The 20,908-nt window shown below is 39.8% G+C and overlaps 1 protein-coding gene across 5 annotated transcripts in view; it reads right to left on the bottom strand.

Moving 5' to 3' along the window:
- Window positions 1–20,908, bottom strand: part of LOC136884342 (probable phosphorylase b kinase regulatory subunit alpha) — a 141,045-nt gene that overhangs the window by 93,718 nt on the left and 26,419 nt on the right. For all 5 annotated transcript variants that reach the window (XM_067156452.2, XM_067156451.2, XM_067156450.2 and 2 more), the window contains 5 exons: window positions 13,389–13,577; window positions 12,397–12,549; window positions 11,721–11,894; window positions 3,989–4,202; window positions 1,108–1,217 (listed from right to left, as the gene is read on the bottom strand). In XM_067156452.2, coding sequence (XP_067012553.2) covers window positions 1,108–1,217; window positions 3,989–4,202; window positions 11,721–11,894; window positions 12,397–12,549; window positions 13,389–13,577 — 840 coding nt within the window. The remainder of the gene's footprint in view (window positions 1–1,107; window positions 1,218–3,988; window positions 4,203–11,720; window positions 11,895–12,396; window positions 12,550–13,388; window positions 13,578–20,908) is intronic.

The raw sequence follows: 20,908 nt of genomic DNA on the forward strand, positions 1-20,908 counted from the left end.
GCGTCCCCAGGTGGTGGATATGGGGCCCCTACAGCACGTAGGGCTGGTTGAAATACCCAATACAACCCACGGACCAATCAGTTAGCCCAATTCCTGGGAGCTTTAAAATACGACACCCTCTCTCCAGGGGTCATAAATATGGAGGGCCCTTGCTCTGGGTTATAGGTGAAGACCTTAACGGCATGTACGGCGGAGAAGATTGACTTTGGTACGGTGGAGATGGTGGAAGGGGCAAATCCGTAGCGTCTGTACTCCAGAGGAGCGGCTACAAAAGGTGTCTGAATGCATGTTAGGGGCGGCCTAATTTGAACCTGGCAGAAGGTAATAAAATGCCTTTGGCAGTGGTGAACCCATTGTGCAGACAGCCTATAAAATGAGTGCGAGTGAATCGAGGCCTCAGAAAATGCTAGAAGGGTGATGGAGAGACAGACAGCGATGGAGGTTCTTGATTCACAACCCGACCTCGTGAAGCTGGAAACGGAAAATAAAGATGATGATGACATATTAGTTTGTGTCTCTCTGCAAGTTAAAGCTAAAGCTGCAAAGGTTGAAAGTATATCCTATCGAGTATGTTGTATCCTCAGACTAAAAACTGATTGGATCCCTAGCAGTTCCTACATCAGCTGTCACAGGAAGCCCAGCCATCACTGAGGAGGTTTACCAAGAAAATGAGGGCAGAAGTAGTTCCCTGTATCTTCTCTCTAAGCCAAACAGTGCTACCACATACAGACTGCCAAGTCTATTGAAACGAATATATCAACTGACAATACACCGCATAAAATTAACCAAACGGAGCATAAAGAATGACATTATGAGCATTGATCATACCTCAGCCACTTCCAAATTGCTCAAACCCAAAGAATGATCAAGTAAGGGCAATGAAATTAACAAACATGTTCCAGCTTATACCAAAAAACACAGCACAATCTAAACAATATATCTAATGAGAGATGGATCTATGTATTAAATTCCTTGCAATTCTTTTACATATGTTCAACATGGATATGCCAGGGAACCAAAACAGATGAAATTCTGAATATGCACATTACTGAAGATAAGTGAAAAGTGCAAAAGAATTTCAATTTTTATAACCAATGTCCAACTTACCTGAGGGGTGAAGGCAAAGATTCGGTCGTGCAGCGAGTACAATTTACTGGTGCTCAAAATTCCAACATCACGAGATTTGCGGCCTGACAGTCCTAGTTTCTTGTTACGACCTGAAAATATGATCTTAATATTAAGTTTTCTGTAATAAGGCTAAAATTTACCAATGTTTTCTTAAACTGCACATACAAAAGAACTTAACCAGTATAGAACTGAAATATTCTACATTTGATATGATTTGCTGAGTTAAGACCGTTTGCTACCTTACATTTAGCAAAATTCAAATTTTTATAGCTCAGCAATCAGAACTGATACTTAAACCATAATATTCTTTACAATTCATGACAATGTCCAGGTTTTTAAGAAGCCCTGTAAATTTTCATTGAATTTGTGTACTAAGTTTTGCAACTAAGGGCCGGTTCTACCACCTACTGGTAAAGTAGCGCGTAACTTGCCCTCCGCGTAAAAGGATGTTTCCGTTCGACCACCCCCAGGTAGCGGTATTGGCAGCATAAATCGTAGTTAGCCGGCGCGTAATTTGTCGGCCACTTCGAGGGCCCGATAAGACTTTACCTGCCGGGCAAGTATTGAGAGTTGAACATTATTAGCTGTATTTCTGGTGACATACAACTTAAATTAGCTTAGTATACTGAAAAAAAGCTTGATACTGTAACAGTGGCCGATATTGTATTGCAGGATCTTGAACATTAATGCTTCCCTTGAGTTGCAACGGTCACACCAGCCTCTCGCATCGGTAGGTTAGGGAATACATTTTATACGTCAAGCTTTTGCAAAGAAACGTTAAAAGGATATAAAATCAAAATCTATTTGGAAATCATTTCAAATGGACGTAAATTTTCTACTTTTTTCAGTTTTCAGACACGAGGTATAAGTTAATGTATGTACCCAAACTACCTCAAGCGTTCTCGTAGCGCAATGGCTAACATGCTCACTTCGTAATGCGAGGTATGCAGGTTCGAGTCTTTATTATGATGAATCTTTTTTTATTTCCATTATTAGCGTTGTGTTAATCTGTATGCCTCTTTTCATATGTTCTTTTGTTAATAATATATTTCATTGAAATATGTAATCACAATATTATGTCTACTAGGAAATTGCCTTATATGTATGCTACCTACTTATAGAAAGTGATGTTATGATTAATAGCACATGGGACTGTCGCCCAGGTAGCAGATTCCCTATTAGTTGTTTACACAGTCTTCTTGCAAATTATTTTGAAGAAACTGGAAGTTATTCCATTCCCGAATTCCTCTTCCTATGAATGGATATTTATCCCGATTAATTCTTTACATTTACAGTACCTTCCAACTTTATCTTCATAAAGTTAAACATTAAAATGAAATGCTTTATCAATAAATGGAAGCATGTGGAACTAACCGAGGTCACAGAACTAGTTGCAAATAGAGCATCGTGGAGATACTTAATCAATTCTCAGAAGCCTGCAGATAGAATGCTCAAAGGCAATAAGTCCGTAAAGAAGATGTGTGTGTGTATATATGTATATGGAAGCGCGTAAAAGAGAGTTAAGAACAACGGCAGGGAACGAAAATACATTTTAAAATGTAAATTAGAAATACGATGAAAACCTGCGTACCTTCTATTACGGAGCGAGCGACTTGACCAATCTACTACGAGAATACCTTTCAAAACCGCTGCCTTACATGACAGGTTATAACTGGCGTAAGAAAATGTAATCTCAAGATTTTAATCCCAATTAGGCACTGATATTGAAGATCATAGATTAAAATCACGAAAGCTTGACATAAATCGTTGTCAGTAACTCTTAAGACTCCCCTTATTAGGTTTTTTGGTGATAATCAGCAGACGCAAGCACAGGGAAATAAGACAATCAAAATGAGTTTTATGCATCTGTCGATAGATAGCACCACACTCGAAAGCGAGAAGTCGCTGAAAATCAGTCTAGCCAACTTCGTATATCGGTGTCTAGCTCCGGGTAGCTACCTAGCACTTGCGCGGAGGTGGTTGGACGCAAGCCAAAGTACCAGCCGATTTACACCTCCAGGTAGTTTACCTCCCGGGCAGCTGCCAGCCACTTTACCAGCAGATGGTTGAACCGGCCCTAACTGGGATTTGCACTACAAAAACTAAAATTCAACAAATATGTGCCTTAATATTTTGCTGAAATAATTTAAAAACTTATATCCCCAATATATTCTTATGCTATTGGCTTTACATCCCACCATTTTTATGGTTTATGGAAATGCCAAGGTGCCACAACTCTATCACGCAGAAGTTCTTTCATGTGTCAATAATTTACTAAGATGAAACTGTTGAATCTAGGAACTTTCAAATACCATCGGACTGAGCTGGGACTGAATCCACCCAGTTGGGCTAAAAAGGCACCATCTGAGCACTAAGCCTGGAGTCTATTATATTCCTTTAAAAACAGTATTTCGTCTTTATTGTTACCTTTCAGATAATTTTTGACATGAAAGGAATGGGAAGGAAGTGACCGTGTCCTTAATTTAGGTACAGCCCCAGCATTTGTCTGGTGTGAAAATGAGAAACCACAGAAAACCATATTCAAGGCTGCCAACAGTGGGGTTTGATCCCACTCTCTCCTGAATGCAAGCTTTACCTGTGTCAAAGAAAAGAACCTACAGCAAGTTGTTCATATAAATAAGATATACTACCATGGAAAATTTCATAGAAACATATTTCTGAATTGTGGTTAAAACCATGCAAAAAATGAAAGTCATAAAAATGAGTGGAAATAATTTTAATTCCATAAGATTAAAGAGGAAGATATATTATAACCAGAAAAAATTGAATAATGCAATATTTTTGACTCTATAACATGTCTCTCTCTCCCCTCAAGGTATCACAATGCATACTTTCTTACCTAAATAAGTATACAGATGGCTGAGAACACTGGCAGGTTGAACTTCAATAGGAGCAACATCAGCAATAGTCTGCACCACGATGTCATGCTGACGAAGCTTCTCTCGAATATCATCATCTTCAGCCAGAATCACAACCTGAACAACAACATCTGGCTTCTTCTCGGAGCACAATCTCCTGTTAAGTGGATCCAGTTCACCAACAGCTAAGAATCCCTACAACATAAAGTGGAATAGTATAAGAATATGATTAGCCTGACAATGCAGAGTACTGAGTTAGGTACAGTATGCACCAAATGGCGAATGAGGAATGCCATACCAGTATGCATCTTGCAACCTATGCATTAAGCTACCATCTGTCATAGTGTTTCTGAACAAAGTAAATTTTATTTTACATAGATAGTTTCAACTTCGTTTTAGTGTATATATCAACTCTATTAAACTCTTCCTCTTCTTTGAGTGTATATATCGACTCTATCAAACTCCTCCTCTTCTTCGAACAACTTGAAAGTCACAAATTTTAGCAATGTGAACCACCAATCAGGGCAGAAAGTAGTACAGTGCAGTTTTCTGACGAGTGCACTTCTTTGCTGGTAAACAACAGTTATAATGACTTGGGTGAAAGTGATTTTCATTCTGATGATAATTCACCGATGAGTGATGTTGCTAATGCGGAATTGCGAAAAATGATAGCGACAGCGACACGCGTGGTCTTGAGCCACGTGCTTGTGCGACAGATATACAGTGAAACCTCGATTCTCCGTTTTTCGAGGGACCATGAAAATAAAACGTACAACACGGGAAAACGGAAAATCCGGGATTGAATGAAAACCATCAACAATTTGGCTAAACATCACAAAAATGAAATATGTATGATTATAATCTTACAAAAACTACTAAACCAAACCAAACTACAGCCCCATTGGGACTTTGCCTGCCAAGCGACCGCTGCTCAGCCCGAAGGCCTGCAGATTACGAGGGTGCATGGTCAGTGCGACGAATCCTCTCGACCGATATTCCTGGCTCTGTAGATCGGGGTCGCCATCTTACCATTAGATAGCTCCACAACTAAAGGTAATCACGTAGGCTGAGTGGACCTGGAACCAGACGTATATCCAGATAAAATTGCCTGACCTGGTCGCAATCGAACCCGGGCCCTCTGGATGAGAGGCAGGCATGTTAGACCGCGAAACTGCATTAATTACCGGTACGAGAGTTCAAAATCTCGATACTTTATATTCAATTTTACAGGGGAATCTTCGTCAGTTTCCCGTGAAAACTTCTTTCAGTTCAGCAACTTTGATTAGGCTAGCCAAACTCTTCGAAAAATCTAATAATGCCAAGCCAAACGACAATCGACCACAAGTAGCTTTTTAATTCTCTCATCTAATAAAATAAAGCACATTAGATACAAAAGCTCCCAAAATGATGGCGAAATCCCTTCATTTCTTAATCTTTCATTGTAATTTGGTCTCCGGTATGCAGTTCGTAGTCAGTTTCTGGAAATCTCGTACCGCGCAAATTAGGCCTACATCGACTTTTAAAGGTTATGTTGAGCTCAAAAAACATAGTTTCGAATGTAAGTATCGATTCTTAAAAGTTCTCGAATGCATTGGGCCGATTGCAGAAACGGTATTTAGACGATGTCTACGGTTAAACAATGCCTAAGCATGGCTGCCGCATTGCAGAGACGTTATCACTTAGACACTCTCTAAAACCGATGTTCAACCGGTCATATTTAAACACTGCAGAGAGCACTGTTTAACCTCAAATGAGAGGAGTGAATCACAATCAGAGGTTATGTACCATGAAATATGTAATTTTTATTATCACGTTGTGACGATTCCGGGAAGAAAGGTTAGTCCGACGGCCTCTCTGTGGGTCGCCCGCTGCTAATTCGCAGCTATTCGTTTGACATGCACGGGGAGTTAATCATAAAATAAGGTTTCGCTTTACAAGAGACTAATTTCTTGAGACTGACAAAGTGACAGTCCGGTAACTGTCAACTTGAATACAATTCTTGGCAACCGATATATTTTATTATGTACGTGGGGTAATTTCCATGGAATTATAGGTCACTTCGACTTCATACATAACAGAATTACGTGTCCCGATCGTCTGAGGGCGGTCACATACATCAACTGGGAGGGATTCACTTATATTTACTGCCAAGTAAACACACATAATAGTGAAAACTAAAAAGTAGGTTGTATGGGATTTATATACATATATAAAATCGTATAAGTTTTCGGCAACTATCAGATAGGAAAAGGCAAGTGGTGGTGATTATCGTTTAAAGAGGACTGGGGAAGAAGAGCCGTGGCCATAATAACAGCCCAAGTAGATATGCCTGGTGTAAAAATAGGGAAACTACGGAAAACTATCTTCACGGCTGCCGATGATGCGTTTCGAATCTACGATCTCCAGAATGCAAGCTACATCTATATGGCCCGTACATAGGGTTGCCAGATTTCCGGATGGCAAATAAGGAACACTTCCATTTCCTTGCCAAATAGCGCTAAATTAAGACACCATAGCGATGATTAAGAGAAAATACCAGGGTATATATTAACAAGTAAATACCGTTAATAATATAACAGCGTCAGCATGAAATATATAGGTACTTATTAAAAAGTAATATTGCGTTAGTCTTTACATTGAAATTAACATTTCACAAGTACTTGTCGTTTGAAGAAGCAATTTGTAACAGTTTCTTATTCAACAAAACTTTCTTGAGAAATTCCTTACAATTGTCATCATAGTTGAAGTACACAATAAGTTCATTTTTATTATATCTACTCAGCATCTGTTTCTGTCACCTCTCCATTTTATTGCCATTACTGAAAATACTCTTTCAGTACATGCATTTGATGGAGATTTACTTAAGACAAACTTAAGTACCATCAAAATGTTCTTCAGTTTTTCTGGGCCAATTAAACCACTGATATATATATATATATATATAATGGAGGAGACTACATGCCCGCTAGTACCGCTAGAACACTGCCAGAAGCGCTGTTCTCAACTATGATGGCTGATCATTGGTCAGGTCAGAATACAGAATATTTTGATCATAACCGCGCACTTTTTTGATACTATACTATTGTCTAAACCATGATATTTTAAAAAACGGAACATTGGGCGTACGGTTTAAATAGTGCACCGTACGCGGAACAAAATGAGAAAAAAGTATTGTTCCGGGCAAAACTGTACATCTGGCAACCCTAGGCCCGTACAACACACTTGGTTACACATTATTATTGTTTCATCTTCCCTTCGTCGAAGCTACCGTATTTATGAGTAGATTGCACTCACTGTAACAACGCTATAATGAAAGCTACACTTCCCCGTACGGTGGCGTGTCGCTTTAGTGTCGATAATATTATGAGATTTAATTTCCACCGAAAGCGATACTCTTATCTGTGGTCAAGTTATGCTCAGCCATATTTGAGTAATGTGTAGGAAGACAAATAGCTGACTGGCGTTCGGCACGCGCACCGATGAATTTCATTGGTTGCGACAAGCAAAGAGTTGCATGAAAGATACTTCTGTCTCCATTTTCAAACCAAAATTGAAACTTTAAGGGATGTCTAGTTAAACATCGACTGAACATTGTTTATGCAATGGAAGATTGTTAACGATTTAGACGTTGTTTAGGTAGACGATGACTAAGGCTTAAAACTAGTCATCGTTTCTGCAATCGGCCCATTATATTCAGTTCTGCGCGTCACAAATCCAGTCAAATTGGAAAGATAACAGAAATATCATCAAAACTTCAGAAATTATGGTTATTCGTGACCTTGAGGTCATCTGGAAAGCGCGCTCGCTGCACGTGTCAGTACGAGTTGGAAATGATACCAACCATTTAAAATGCAATGTGCGCAAATAAAACGACTGCGGTTTTTTGGTATTTTAACACGAAAACGTAGAATTCTCAGTCTTACATTAGCACCTAAACAGTAATAGGCAATCCCAAGACCGCCCATGGCTTTTTTTTTTTATTTTTTTTTTTTTTTTTTTTTTTTTATGTAAGGTGCAGCATCTGTTCTGGTCTCGCTACCATAATCATGTACGATAATATCAAAAATACAGGATTTGTGTTAAGAAGGAGCAGTTTCGATTCCTGCCTGAAAGCCCAGTTACTCTACAGTGCCCTGAGCAAAGTGCCGAAAACCTGTTCGGCAGTACGATCGGAAAAAATGTAAACATATAAACATCTAACCCTGGACATAATATGGACGTTTTATAAGTGCGAATATTTGACGAAACTCGTTCCGTCTTCAAACAGAGCTCTCGAAATGCGCCGTGTCTCCCTGCAATTGTTGTGGCCAGTCTCTGCTTTATGATTTTCCGACATTCTCTAAACAATACCATCCGAATGCGATGCTAAGATGGTCCCTTATGCAAGTTCCCCGCCGATCGCTTTTCCAGTAGGTACCAGTACAGTACCGGTACTTGCTTTAATTATTGCAAACACGGGGCGTTAACGCCAAGATCTATAAATACCGGTATGCCACAGCCGTCCTTTCGAAAGACAGTTTATTAAAAAACGATTGATCGAGGATTTGTCATAGAAAGAAAGAGATCCACCTTATCAATACTAAATTTAATAATGTTTTTTAAAACAGGACCGGTTTCGACTTATCACAAGTCATCCTCAGCTGTCATGTCAGGATGACTTGTGATAAGTCGAAACCGGTCCTGTTTTAAAAAACATTATTAAATTTAGTATTGATAAGGTGGATCTCTTTCTTTCTATGACATACTATAGATATCAATACGGAACATCATGAAATTTATTAATCAAGATGATCAAGGATTTAGCTTTGATGGGACTGGAATTTCTGGACGGTTGAACCGGGAAATCGTTTCTTCGAGGAACGGATAATGCGGGACTTCTACAACGTGATTTAATTACGATGCTCACGGGACCACGTAATTTGAACGCATATTCCGGGAAAACGTATTTTCCGGGAACGGATAATCGAGGTTCCACTGTATTCCACTTGGAAGCTACACCTACTCAAGTGATTCAGAGGGGGTATTTCCTGATGTAACTGGCCCAAGAAATGAGAATGTGTTATATTCTACCAAAACTTTTTTTTTTTTGCTAGGGGCTTTACGTCGCACCGACACAGATAGGTCTTATGGCGACGATGGGATGGGAAAGGCCTAGGAGTTGGAAGGAAGCGGCCGTGGCCTTAATTAAGGTACAGCCCCAGCATTTGCCTGGTGTGAAAATGGGAAACCACGGAAAACCTTTTTCAGGGCTGCCGATAGTGGGATTCGAACCTACTATCTCCCGGATGCATTCTACCAAAACTGGGTGTACGTAAGCTTTCCAGATACCTGCATAATATACTAACAGTTCATTTTCATTTTATTTTTTTCATAAATTCATTATCTTTAATGGGTTAAAGTTATAACTTTGAAGAAAACATATTTTCAAAGCTTAAAATTTGTTATTTCAAACTGCCTCCACAGAATGCAAAATGGAAAGAGCTGACATCAACAAAGAAGACAGATGTGCAACTGTTGATACATCTGCAGCAAAACTTGCAGAAGAACACAATGCAGTGCAGGAAACTATTGCAACCTTAAGTTTTTGAAAAGGAAAAAAAAAAAAAAAAAAAAATTATAGTGCAACCTCGTTAGTGTGTTCCTCATTAACAAATTTTCACACATAGCATGTCGTAAATTCGAAGTCCTGATTCTCATTGTATTAAATCTATATTTAAAAACCTCGCTTATCACGTCACAAATTTTTGCTATTACTGCTTAGTAAGATCACATTTTCCTTAGCCCTGAAAATGTTGTCATCCCTTGTGAAACAAACGTGATTTCTAACTCGGGTAAGATCCATCGCCACAGTTGCGTGATTACAGAAAAGGGCCTTAAATTCCTGAAGTTCACAGGTTAAGTTGCACGTTTGGGGAGTAAGCCGTTAGCCTCAGAAATGTTCAGTTTTGCTTGCCGGTTAGTCTATCTGTGCTTGTATTTCGTATTCCATTCAGAAGTTAGAAATTTATTTTGTGTTGAGTAGTCCAGTGAAGTGAAGTGAAGTGAAGTGAATATTTGTCGCGTGATACAGTAGCCTATATCTGGATTAGGAACATATAAACATACCTATTGCATCACAAATTTTCGCTATTACTGCTTACTACAAGTATGCTCTCATTTTTCCTAGCCCTGAAAATGTTATTTGTCATCCCTTGTGAAAGAAACGTGATTTACAACTTGGGTAAGAGCCGTCGCCACAGCTGCGTGTTTACGGTAAAAGTGAACCTATTTGTGCTTGTATTTCGCATTCCATCCAGAAGTTAGAAATTTATTTTGTGTTGAGTTGTACCGTACAGTGAAGTTTTGTCGCGTGATACGGTAGCCTATATCTGGATCAGTAACATAATTGTGTGAAATTAACTAGCGTGGTGCATGTTTGTCTTGTGATAGCCTAGTTATGGATATGGAAAAGGTTGTGAAATTCCTTACTAATGAAGCCAAAATTAAAATCTTTCAGAAAGTGGTCTGGCATCCATATCTTTAAGCGTGCAGAGGTCGTGAGTGTTGAACTCGCATCTTCGAGTTTCGACTCGATCACTTAAGTTGGTCGAAGTTTTGTTTGATTCAAAATGGCGGCCAAGTCATTCCTGCCAGTTGCAGATGGCCAAGTATAACCTCAAATTCACTGCCAAAGAGAATAATGTTTAATAACCCATTGCTCCGAAATAAAAGGCTTCTAATAACATTAGTTTTAGAAAGAGTGTGATCTGCAATAATACCGGGTTATTTTTATTGGCCCCCATGCATAAGTTTTCATATTTGTTGTTTGGTGGTTTTTACCCCTTTCATTGCACTTGTTATTTTATAAGCCACAGCAGAAAAGGTTTTCATATTTGTTCTCTTGTGTTTTTCACACCTTTTAATACTTTCCTCTCATCTTTAGAAAGGGTAGATATAGTTTTCACTATACCCGCAGATACACGACGTAAAATGCCCTCATGTAAAAAAATCGTACCTTATGTTTCCATATCCCTGTCAGACAATTTTTATTCGTATATTCAGTAGTACGTTTTCTCGCTCAACACGTTCATTTTTGTAGTCCTCTGTAGAAATGCCGTAACGAAGTTTTACTGTATAACCATTAAGTTATGGAAGACCACAGAACTTGAAGAAAAACCATCACTTTCTTCAAACAACACGAGGAAGATGATGTTTTTAACAAGTAACGTGATAGGTGCTCATTAGTTTCAATACAATCCAAATATTTTGGAGATGAAATAGGGGTACTCCCATGAATACCATGCTTATGAATTTCAATACAGGAAAAAAATACCCTGCTGTGCTTGAAAGAAAGATGTCCAAGTTCTCCCAATAAGACAGCTCACCTCTCCATAGTATCATGGTTAATGCTATTAGCTGCTGTCCACAGAGGCCCAGGTTTGATTCCTAGTACATGCAGAAGTTTGAGATCACCAGAAGGATTGGTATGTGGTTAAAATGGTACATGCAGCTCACCTCCACTGGTGGCATGCTTGAAAAGAGCAGCACCACTTCGGAACAAGGACAAGAATTTACTTTTTTTTTTTCCGTTCAAATAACAAATTTCTTTGAAAATACATAGGTATATAAACCACACAAAAGCATGATGTACAATATATTTTAATTAACTAAACCATATCACAAGAAACGAATCTATAAAATGGATCGCAGTAAATTATCATTATCTCCTCTTACCTCCTGCAGAAGCTTGCCCAGAATATAGAGTGACTGTGCCCAAAGAAATGGACACCTTCCTAGCGCTACACGACTCTGGCTGCCTGGTTCAAGATATTCTCCCGCTACCCTGTCTGCTGGAACTGCGTACAGCTCAGGTACCAGGCGAATACCATTCTCAGTACGAAGCATGATCTGCATATGAAAGGCATGAACTTAAGTGAACATTCAAATATTAGAGACAAACTGCTGTATAATGTCAATGATGTATGCAGAGTAATTCACCAAAGACGTTCACATCAAATATCTTCTACACTAATAAAAACATATTTTTTTAAAAACTATTTGTTTTACACTGCATAGAAATAGATAGGTCTAATGGTGATGATGGGACAGGAAAGGGCTAGGAATAGAAGCAAACAATCATGGCCTTAGTATAGCATGCCCCAAACATTTCTTAATCTTTTCAGTTCTTCTCTTTGTCTGTGTGCTGTGAGGCAGTGTATTGAAATAGATCCTACTGGCCAATAATTCACAGGGGAGGGGGGAACACGTTTTCCAAATGTTAATGATGAATTTTAATTGTGATCCGCCAGACTGGACCCAGGTGTTAATGTCCTCCTTGTTGTAACTGGGTAGTAAAGGGTTAATACATGCAATAAAAGATTAAATATCAAAGAAATCTTCTCTAACTCACCTCCTCTAATCGTTCTGTGTACTCGGCAGCAGCATCCTTGTTGCCTTGAAAATGATAGTCCAAGATGAGGTAACAAAAGAACAGCGGCCACTCACATTCAATCTTCTCAAACATCCGTAACTCCCATGGTTCGTAATAAAGTCTATTTGGATCCTGAATTTGAAGGCAAAAAACAATATGCAGAATGAGTGCCTAAGAAATACAAAGAAAGTAGTGAAAAGAATTAAATTTACTATCTTCTACTGCAAAAAAAAAAAAAAAAAGTAGATACATATAACAAGAAAGATAATGGAAATAAAGAGAGTTCATTTATAAGTTATTTCTACAGTTACTGAAGCCTCCATAGTTGTTGTTCTTTCCAACACTATGTGACTTTTCAGAAAATTCTACCCTCAGCCATCAGCACTCAAGTTCCAGACGTCTGGACTGAAATTCAGCGGCTAAACCACTATGCCAATCAAGCGTCCAAAAAGTTGAAACATTTAATGGCTTGGGTGTTGGATATAGAGAGGTATTCCACGAGCATACAAGGGAAAATTCAGGCAAAAATCGTACAAAGGGCCCACTTTCATCTGGCTGAGCAGCAGATTGTCCTGGTTCAGGTAGAGCATTTTAAGGTACAGTCAAAGATTCCACCTTTATAATACTAAATTTTTCTTTGTTTAATTAGCAATTAACAAGTGTCGGGATATGTTTCGTCTTTTTTGGACATCGTCAGATGAAAATACTTGTAAGATGAGTAAAACAGACAAGGTCACAATACACATGGTACACTTCTTAATACCTGTAACAAACTAAAAGGCAAATATTTTTAGATAATCTGTGAAATAGGTTCTACTCATCAATAGTATAATCTTCTGGCCAACTAACTATTCCCTTAATAAAACCAAGTTCCATAAGGTGGAAGCAGATTGGATCTTATGATATTTAGATTACATTCCATATCTTTATAAAAAGTTAAAGTGCAACTACATTTATATAAAGACACAAACCTCTTTAGGAGTGCGGTAACCATCTCGAAGAAAACGTTTGCAGCCATACTTCCCCTGTAGCCTCGTAACAATAGCATTACGTGTTAGGTGAATGAGTTCTGGATCATCCACGGCAAAAGCTGGGAAGCTTATAACTGCCAGTAGACCGCTGTCCAATTCCTTTGAGCTTGATTCTCGAGGCAGCATCGACTAGAAATAAAAATGACATTTTATTCAAAGGAATAATTTGATCTGTTATTTCCAGAAATATTATTTCTGTAGATACACTGATTAAGTAAAAAGAAAACGAGCAAAGATTTAAAGTTTGTTATCATGAGCCATGAGAGCAACAGTTCATTTGAAGGAACTCTGAACTATGGGCACATGACAGGCAATCCTGAATTTCAACATACAAAGCTGGGAAGTAGAAACAAACTTGTCAGAGCATCAAAACGGTTGGCAGGTATGGGCATAGAAACGAATGATCAAGTTATGTCCAAAAGTAGCCATCTTCCCAATGTAAGGAAGTTCTGACAGATAAGACACAGATCCGACAGATACTAAAAGACAGGGATGTTCAGTAATGGACGAAGTCGCCGTACAAAGGAAAGAGCGTTGGGCTCTTCCAGGAATTCACACCAGGGAACAAATGGATAAGAGATCACTGAGGCTTATGCTGTGCGGAATGGAGAGAGGCCATCAAGATGACAGCAAATGTGTGCGCCGTTCGCTCCGTGCCGGGAAGGTCGCAGGACAACACCCTCTATCGGCATTACCAGAGAGAGCACGAAACTCCTGCCCATGCCCTGAATGCATGTCCTCACAGGGAGGTATTGAGAAATTCCCACCATCATTCAATAAGACACATGATCGCCAACTCTCTGAGAGATCACGGTTTCACAGTGCACGAAGAGGTTTCTGGCCTAGCTACCGATGGGAGTAACAGGCATATTGACATGATAACCTTTCGAGCCAGCAATCAAGCAAGGACTGATCTTAGACCCCACAATACACTTCGAGTCGCACATTGGCCAGGCCGATGAGGCAGACATTGAGAAGAAGTCGATTTACCAGCCAACCATAAACTATTATAAAGGCAAATACCACCTAGGCAATATCTTCGCCCATGGACTCATGATCAGAGCTCGAGACACAATCCCTAAATTTCTTGCACGGCTATGGGATTCTCTCAATATCAACCGGACACAACATCACGATCTCTGCAATACGAGGTTCAATAACCATACCTCGCAACCATTTGATTTACACAGCATTTGACGAACCGTACATGTCACATTCCAAATTTATTCCTGAGCCTTGTGATTGTCATTATCTCTATCTGATAGGCTAGCAAAATCACCAATGACTTGGAAGACATAATATTGTGTAGTCTATATACTTTGTCCTTGTGGCAGCCTCCACATTTGGGGGGAAGCTGTATTAATGATTGATTTACGTTCCTATCTTTCTATAATTGACTTCATCTGTCACTTATTTGTTCCACTGCATTACTTGCTAGGTTCCTTTCCTGTTTTTATGTGTCCTGCATTCCTAGTCTTTACTGCCTGTATTCACCTTGATGTTGTCGTATTCAAAAAGATGCACACACGCGATGCTGTCCATTATGTACACTGTTTTGTTTACAAATTATATACACATTAATAAACCACCGTTTTGCATTTTGAACCAGACTGAATCGAAGAAGAAGAGGAAGAAGAAGAAGAAGAAGAAGATGATGAAGACTGCCACATTAGCATGTCAGCCAACTACCAACACAACAAAATCACAACGTGAGTTCACACACACGATTAACGACTTTCACTCGCAACAACTCAACGACCCAAGACTACCTCTTTATACACCTTGCCTGGCCAAGCTTCTAGAAAAGTATGACACAACATGCTTTCTCATATTTTCTTGAGTCTCCAATAATCTATGTAAAAATGGATAAAACATTCTATAAAGCTTGAGTGACAAGGATGCATTGTTCTAGACTATTACCCTGAGTTGCACAACATTACATTGATTTTATACATCATATTTACAGGTAATAATAAATTATACACTATTAATTGTTCTTACATTAAATAAAGTCGTGTTTATAAACATACGGAAGAAGTTTCATGACATAACCTCACATGTTTTGTTACACAAGACAGATCATGCAACACACAAATAATAATTGGTACGACCACAATTTATACCAAATAAAGTCCGTACATAACTACATAAATAATAATAATACTAACAGACGTAAACAACTTCACAGCCAAACCTCACAAGTCATGATGATGATGATGATGATGATGATGATGATGATGATGATGATGATGATGATGATTTTATTTATTTAGCGTATGACATTAAAAATAAAAACACACAACCACAAATTAAATATACAGTACACTATGTAGGTTACAATTTCACCATCAATCTCCGCAAATGGTCTATAGAAGAAGGATTTGGGTCAAGAAAGTCTTTTGGGCTACCCTGATAAGCACTCAGGGGGCACTGTTCCACTATGTGATGAACTGTTTGCTTAGGGGCACCACAGCTACATTCCGGGGAGGGAAGTTTGCCCCATTTATAGAGGAAGTCAGCGCACTTTCCATGGCCTGTCCTGATACGATTGAGGTTTGTCCAGGTTTTGCGAGGTAGGTCAAATCCTTTTGGTATACTTGTTATATAGGGGAAGTTCTGATACTCAGTTGGAGCCATAGAAGTCCATTCTTGAAACCAATCCTGCTACAGGCTGAATTTGTCAACCAGAATTTTGGCAGTCCTTATTGGTGGATTTCTGGACCGAAGTCTGTTGTTCAGGGCGTAGGGTATATCTCCATGAATTGGCAGATTGGAATTCCTCGACAGCTTCTGGTACTCTTGCAGCAAGGCATTCTTTCTCCGTAGGTGAGGTGGAGGAATATGGCTCAGAACTGGTAGCCAAGAATTGGGGGTAGATTTTATGGTTCCCGATATAATACGCAAAGTATGATTTAGCTGTGTATCAACCAGTTTTGTGTAACAGCTGTTCAGCCAGACTGGAGAGCAATATTTTGCAGTTGAGAAGACAAGGGCAAGGGCTGATGTTCGTAAGGTCGAAGCAGAAGAACCCCAGGTGGTGCCACACAGTTTGTGGATGATATTGTCCCGTGACTGGAGTTTAGCTTTTGTCATCTTCAGATGTTCCTTGAAGGACAGTGTTCTGTCAAGGGTTACCCCGAGGTATTTTGAGTGTTTGTTGTGAGGAAGTCTAGCGTTCTGGAATATGACATTAAGTTCACGGCGGACCAGTTTGTTGTTGAGATGGAAACATGAGACTTCAGTTTTACTCAAACTTGGCCTAAGTCTCCTTTTACGAAAGTACTGATCTAAGGTGACGAGATCAGCTGTCAGATATCTTCGGTGTTCTCCATAGATTTGCCCTGCATTGCAAATGCCCAGTCATCCGCATAACCAAAGGCTTTAGAGGCTGTTTTTGGTAAGTCTGATATATATAAGTTAAACAGCAGAGGTGCTAGTACCGATCCTTGAGGAAGACCATTATTAAGGATCCTTTCCTTACTTGTCTTGTTTCCCAAAATTACACAAAACCTCTTGTCTATAAGCATGTTTTCGATGAGCTTGGCAATTTTCTTGCAAGGTATTACTCGAAGCAGTTTGTAGACGAGTCCTTGTCTCCATACTGTATCATATGCTGCAGTAAGGTCCACGAACATAACTGATGAACAACGTTTCTCTCCAAAAGAAATAAATCAAACCCCAGGCTCACTTCTATGGTCTTAGCTTGCAAACTGGGGGAGAGGCGGAGTGAATCTGCAAGTTTCTAACGTTCATCGTAGACTTCTGGCAGCTGGGAGGAATGCCCACAAACTTGTAAAAGGAACTCCTTCTAACAAAAGAAATATGCAGGAAATTTCTCTTGTGGGCCTATACTGTAGTTTTCAGAATGGAACACTGGAAGAAAGTTCTTTTCTCTGATGAGAGTCACTTTGAATTGCAGGGGCAGAGCGTTCAGTATGTGCGCAGAGTGAATGAAGAATGAGCTAAAACTTCAACACATTTGCAGCATACCATAGAATACTCTGTGAAGATGATGTTTTGGGAGTGTTTCACGTATGAAGGACCGGGACCCTTAGTGCCAGTCAACGGGATGATGAAATCTGACCAGTACATCCAAGTCCTGGAAAGGAGAGCCGAATCACAATGAAAAATTTTGTCATCTGGAACCTCTTCTGCAGTTCACCAACAACTCTCCTTTCCAGGACTTGGATGTACTGGTCAGATTTCATCATCCCGTTGACTGGCACTAAGGGTCCCGGTCCTTCATATGTGAAACACTCCCAAAACATCATCTTCACAGAGTATTCTATAGTATGCTGCAAATGTGTTGAAGTTTTAGCTCATTCTTCATTCACTCTGCGCACATACTGAACGCTCTGCCCCTGCAATTCAAAGTGACTCTCATCTGAGAAAAGAACTTTCTTCCAGTGTTCCATTCTGAAAACTACAGTATATGCCCACAAGAGAAATTTCCTGCACATTTCTCCTGTTAGAAGGAGTTCCTTTTACAAGTTTGTGGGCATTCCTCCCAGCTGCCAGAAGTCTATGATGAACGTTAGAAACTTGCAGATTCACTCCGCCTCTCCACCAGTTTGCAAGCTAAGACCATAGAAGTGAGCCTGGGGTTTGATTTTTTTCTTTTGAAGAGGAAACGTTGTTCATCAGTTGTGATCGTGGACCTTACTGCAGCATACGATACAGTATGGAGACAAGGACTCATCTACAAACTGCTTCGAGTATTACCTTGTAAGAAAATTGTCAAGCTCATCGAAAACATGCTTATAGACAGGAGGTTTCGTGTAATTTTGGGAAACAAGACAAGTAAGGAAAGGATCCTTAATAATGGTCTTCCTCAAGGATCAGTACTAGCACCTCTGCTGTTTAACTTATATATATATCAGACTTACCAAAAACAGCCTCTAAAGCCTTTGGTTATGCGGATGACTGGGCATTTGCAATGCAGGGCAAATCTATGGAGAACACCGAAGATATGCTGACAGCTGATCTCGTCACCTTAGATCAGTACTTTCGTAAATGGAGACTTAGGCCAAGTTTGAGTAAAACCGAAGTCTCATGTTTCCATCTCAATAACAAACTGGCCCGCCGTGAACTTAATGTCAAATTCCAGAACGCTAGACTTCCTCACAACAAACACCCAAAATACCTCAAAGTAACACTTGACAGAACACTGTCCCTCAAGGAACATCTGAAGATGACAAAAGCTAAACTCCAGTCACGGAACAATATCATCCACAAACTGTGTGGCACCACCTGGGGTTCTTCTGCTTCAACCTTACGAACATCAGCCCTTGCCCTTGTCTTCTCAACTGCAGAATATTGCTCTCCAGTCTGGCTGAACAGCTCTTACACAAAACTGGTTGATGCACAGCTAAATCATACTTTGTGCATTATATCGAGAACCATAAAATCTACCCCCCATTCTTGGCTACCAGTTCTGAGCCATATTCCTCCACCTCACCTACGGAGAAAGAATGCCTTGTTGCAAGAGTACCAGAAGCTGTCGAGGAATTCCAATCTGCCAATTCATGGAGATATACCCTACGCCTTGAACAAGACTTCGGTCCAGAAATCCACCAATAAGGACTGCCCAAATCCTGGTTGACAAATTCAGCCTGCAGCAGGATTGGTTCAAGAATGGACTTCTATGGCTCCAGCTGAGTATCAGAATTTCCCCTGTATAACAAGTATACCAAAAGGATTTGACCTACCTCGCAAAACCTGGACAACCCTCAATCATATCAGGACAGGCCATGGAAAGTGTGCTGACTTCCTCTATAAATGGGGCAAACTTCCCTCCCCAGAATGTAGCTGCGGTGCCCCTAAGCAAACAGTTCATCACATAGTGGAACAGTGCCCCCTGAGTGCTTATCAGGGTAGCCCAAAAGACTTTCTTGACCCAAATCCTTCTTCTATAGACCATTTGCGGAGATTGATGGTGAAATTGTAACCTACATAGTGTACTGTATATTTAATTTGTGGTTGTGTGTTTTTTATTTTTAATGTCATACGCTAGATAACCATTGCAAAAATTATGAAAAAAATACTTGTTCCCATCAATTTGTATAATACTATGTACATTAACTTATTCATTAATTTAATTCAGTTGGTTTTTTTTCAGGTTCATTTACTTTGGAGATGTTTTGTCCCTTGTTTGGGCCCCTTCGTTAGCCTACACTTTGTTAAGTGATGGATAGTTACTGACTAGGATGATTTTGTTTTCTTTAATATTGATATGGGATTAATGAAGAGCCTCCGTGGCTCAGACGGCAGCGCGTCGGCCTCTCACCGCTGGATACCGTGGTTCAAATCCCGGTCACTCCATGTGAGATTTGTGCTGGACAAAGCGGAGGCGGGACAGGTTTTTCTCCGGGTTCTCCGGTTTTCCCTGTCATCTTTCATTCCAGCAACACTCTCCATCGTCATTCAATAGCATCTATCAGTCATTAATAAATCACTTTGGGCGTGGCGACCACATCGTAATAATAGCCTATATATGCTTCATTCATTCCATCCCTGACCCGGTCAATGACTGAAAAACAGATTGTAAGTAGGTAGGTAGGTAGGTAGGTGTGGGATTAATGAATTGAGCCTGAATAGGATCAGACATGTGATTGAGTTCTGGGTTACCCTTTATCATGGGACATTTTAAGTTTAAACTCAACGTTATTTTCATTTCATTGCAATTTAATTCCTATACCTCTGGTTCTAAATTAGCAGATTTCTGCATATACACTGCCAGCCAAAAGTTTTCCAACAAAACATATGTGCCCGCACAAATGTGTTTAATGATTGTTTAATGACAGAATATATTAATGTAACCAAGTTTTGGAGGTTTTTGGGCAACGGTGATGAGTGTATGTTTGACATTCAACAACGGGAAAAGTCTCTCATTTGAGGTACTCTGCCTACATGATACCTACAGTGAAACATGGAGGAGGCTCTGTGATGGTTTCAGTTTGTTTCACATTCACTAGAGTTGGTAGACTGCACCAAACTCAAGAAACATTGGACAAAAACGGCTACCATTCCATCCTACCTCGTTATGCTCTTCTGTCGTCTGGACAGCAACGTAGGTTTGTCCTCCTGCAGGACAATGACCCCCGACGCACGTCTCGCTATTGCATGAATTATCTGCAAAACAAACAAAACTCTGGGGAATTGTTTTTAATGGAATCCCCCCCGCCCCACCGCAATCCCCAGACTTAAATCCAACTGAGCTGCTGTGGGAGGAGTTTGATCGGCAAGCCGAAAAGAGTGTCCTCCATCGGAAAAGCTGTGGGACATCTTGCAGATATACCTGCATCAGTGCTGGAAAAACTTGTTCTGAGAATGCCGAGAATAGTTAAAAATGTACTTGCAGCAAAGCAGGATTTCTTTGATGAGAAGAGAGTTTGATGTGTTCTGGTGATCTGTGGGAGTAAATGTGTACATATTGTCTATTTCTTGCTCAGATGTAATGT

The sequence above is a fragment of the Anabrus simplex genome, chromosome 12 (genome assembly GCF_040414725.1).
Source record: "Anabrus simplex isolate iqAnaSimp1 chromosome 12, ASM4041472v1, whole genome shotgun sequence".
Classification (NCBI taxonomy): Eukaryota; Metazoa; Arthropoda; class Insecta; order Orthoptera; family Tettigoniidae; genus Anabrus; species Anabrus simplex.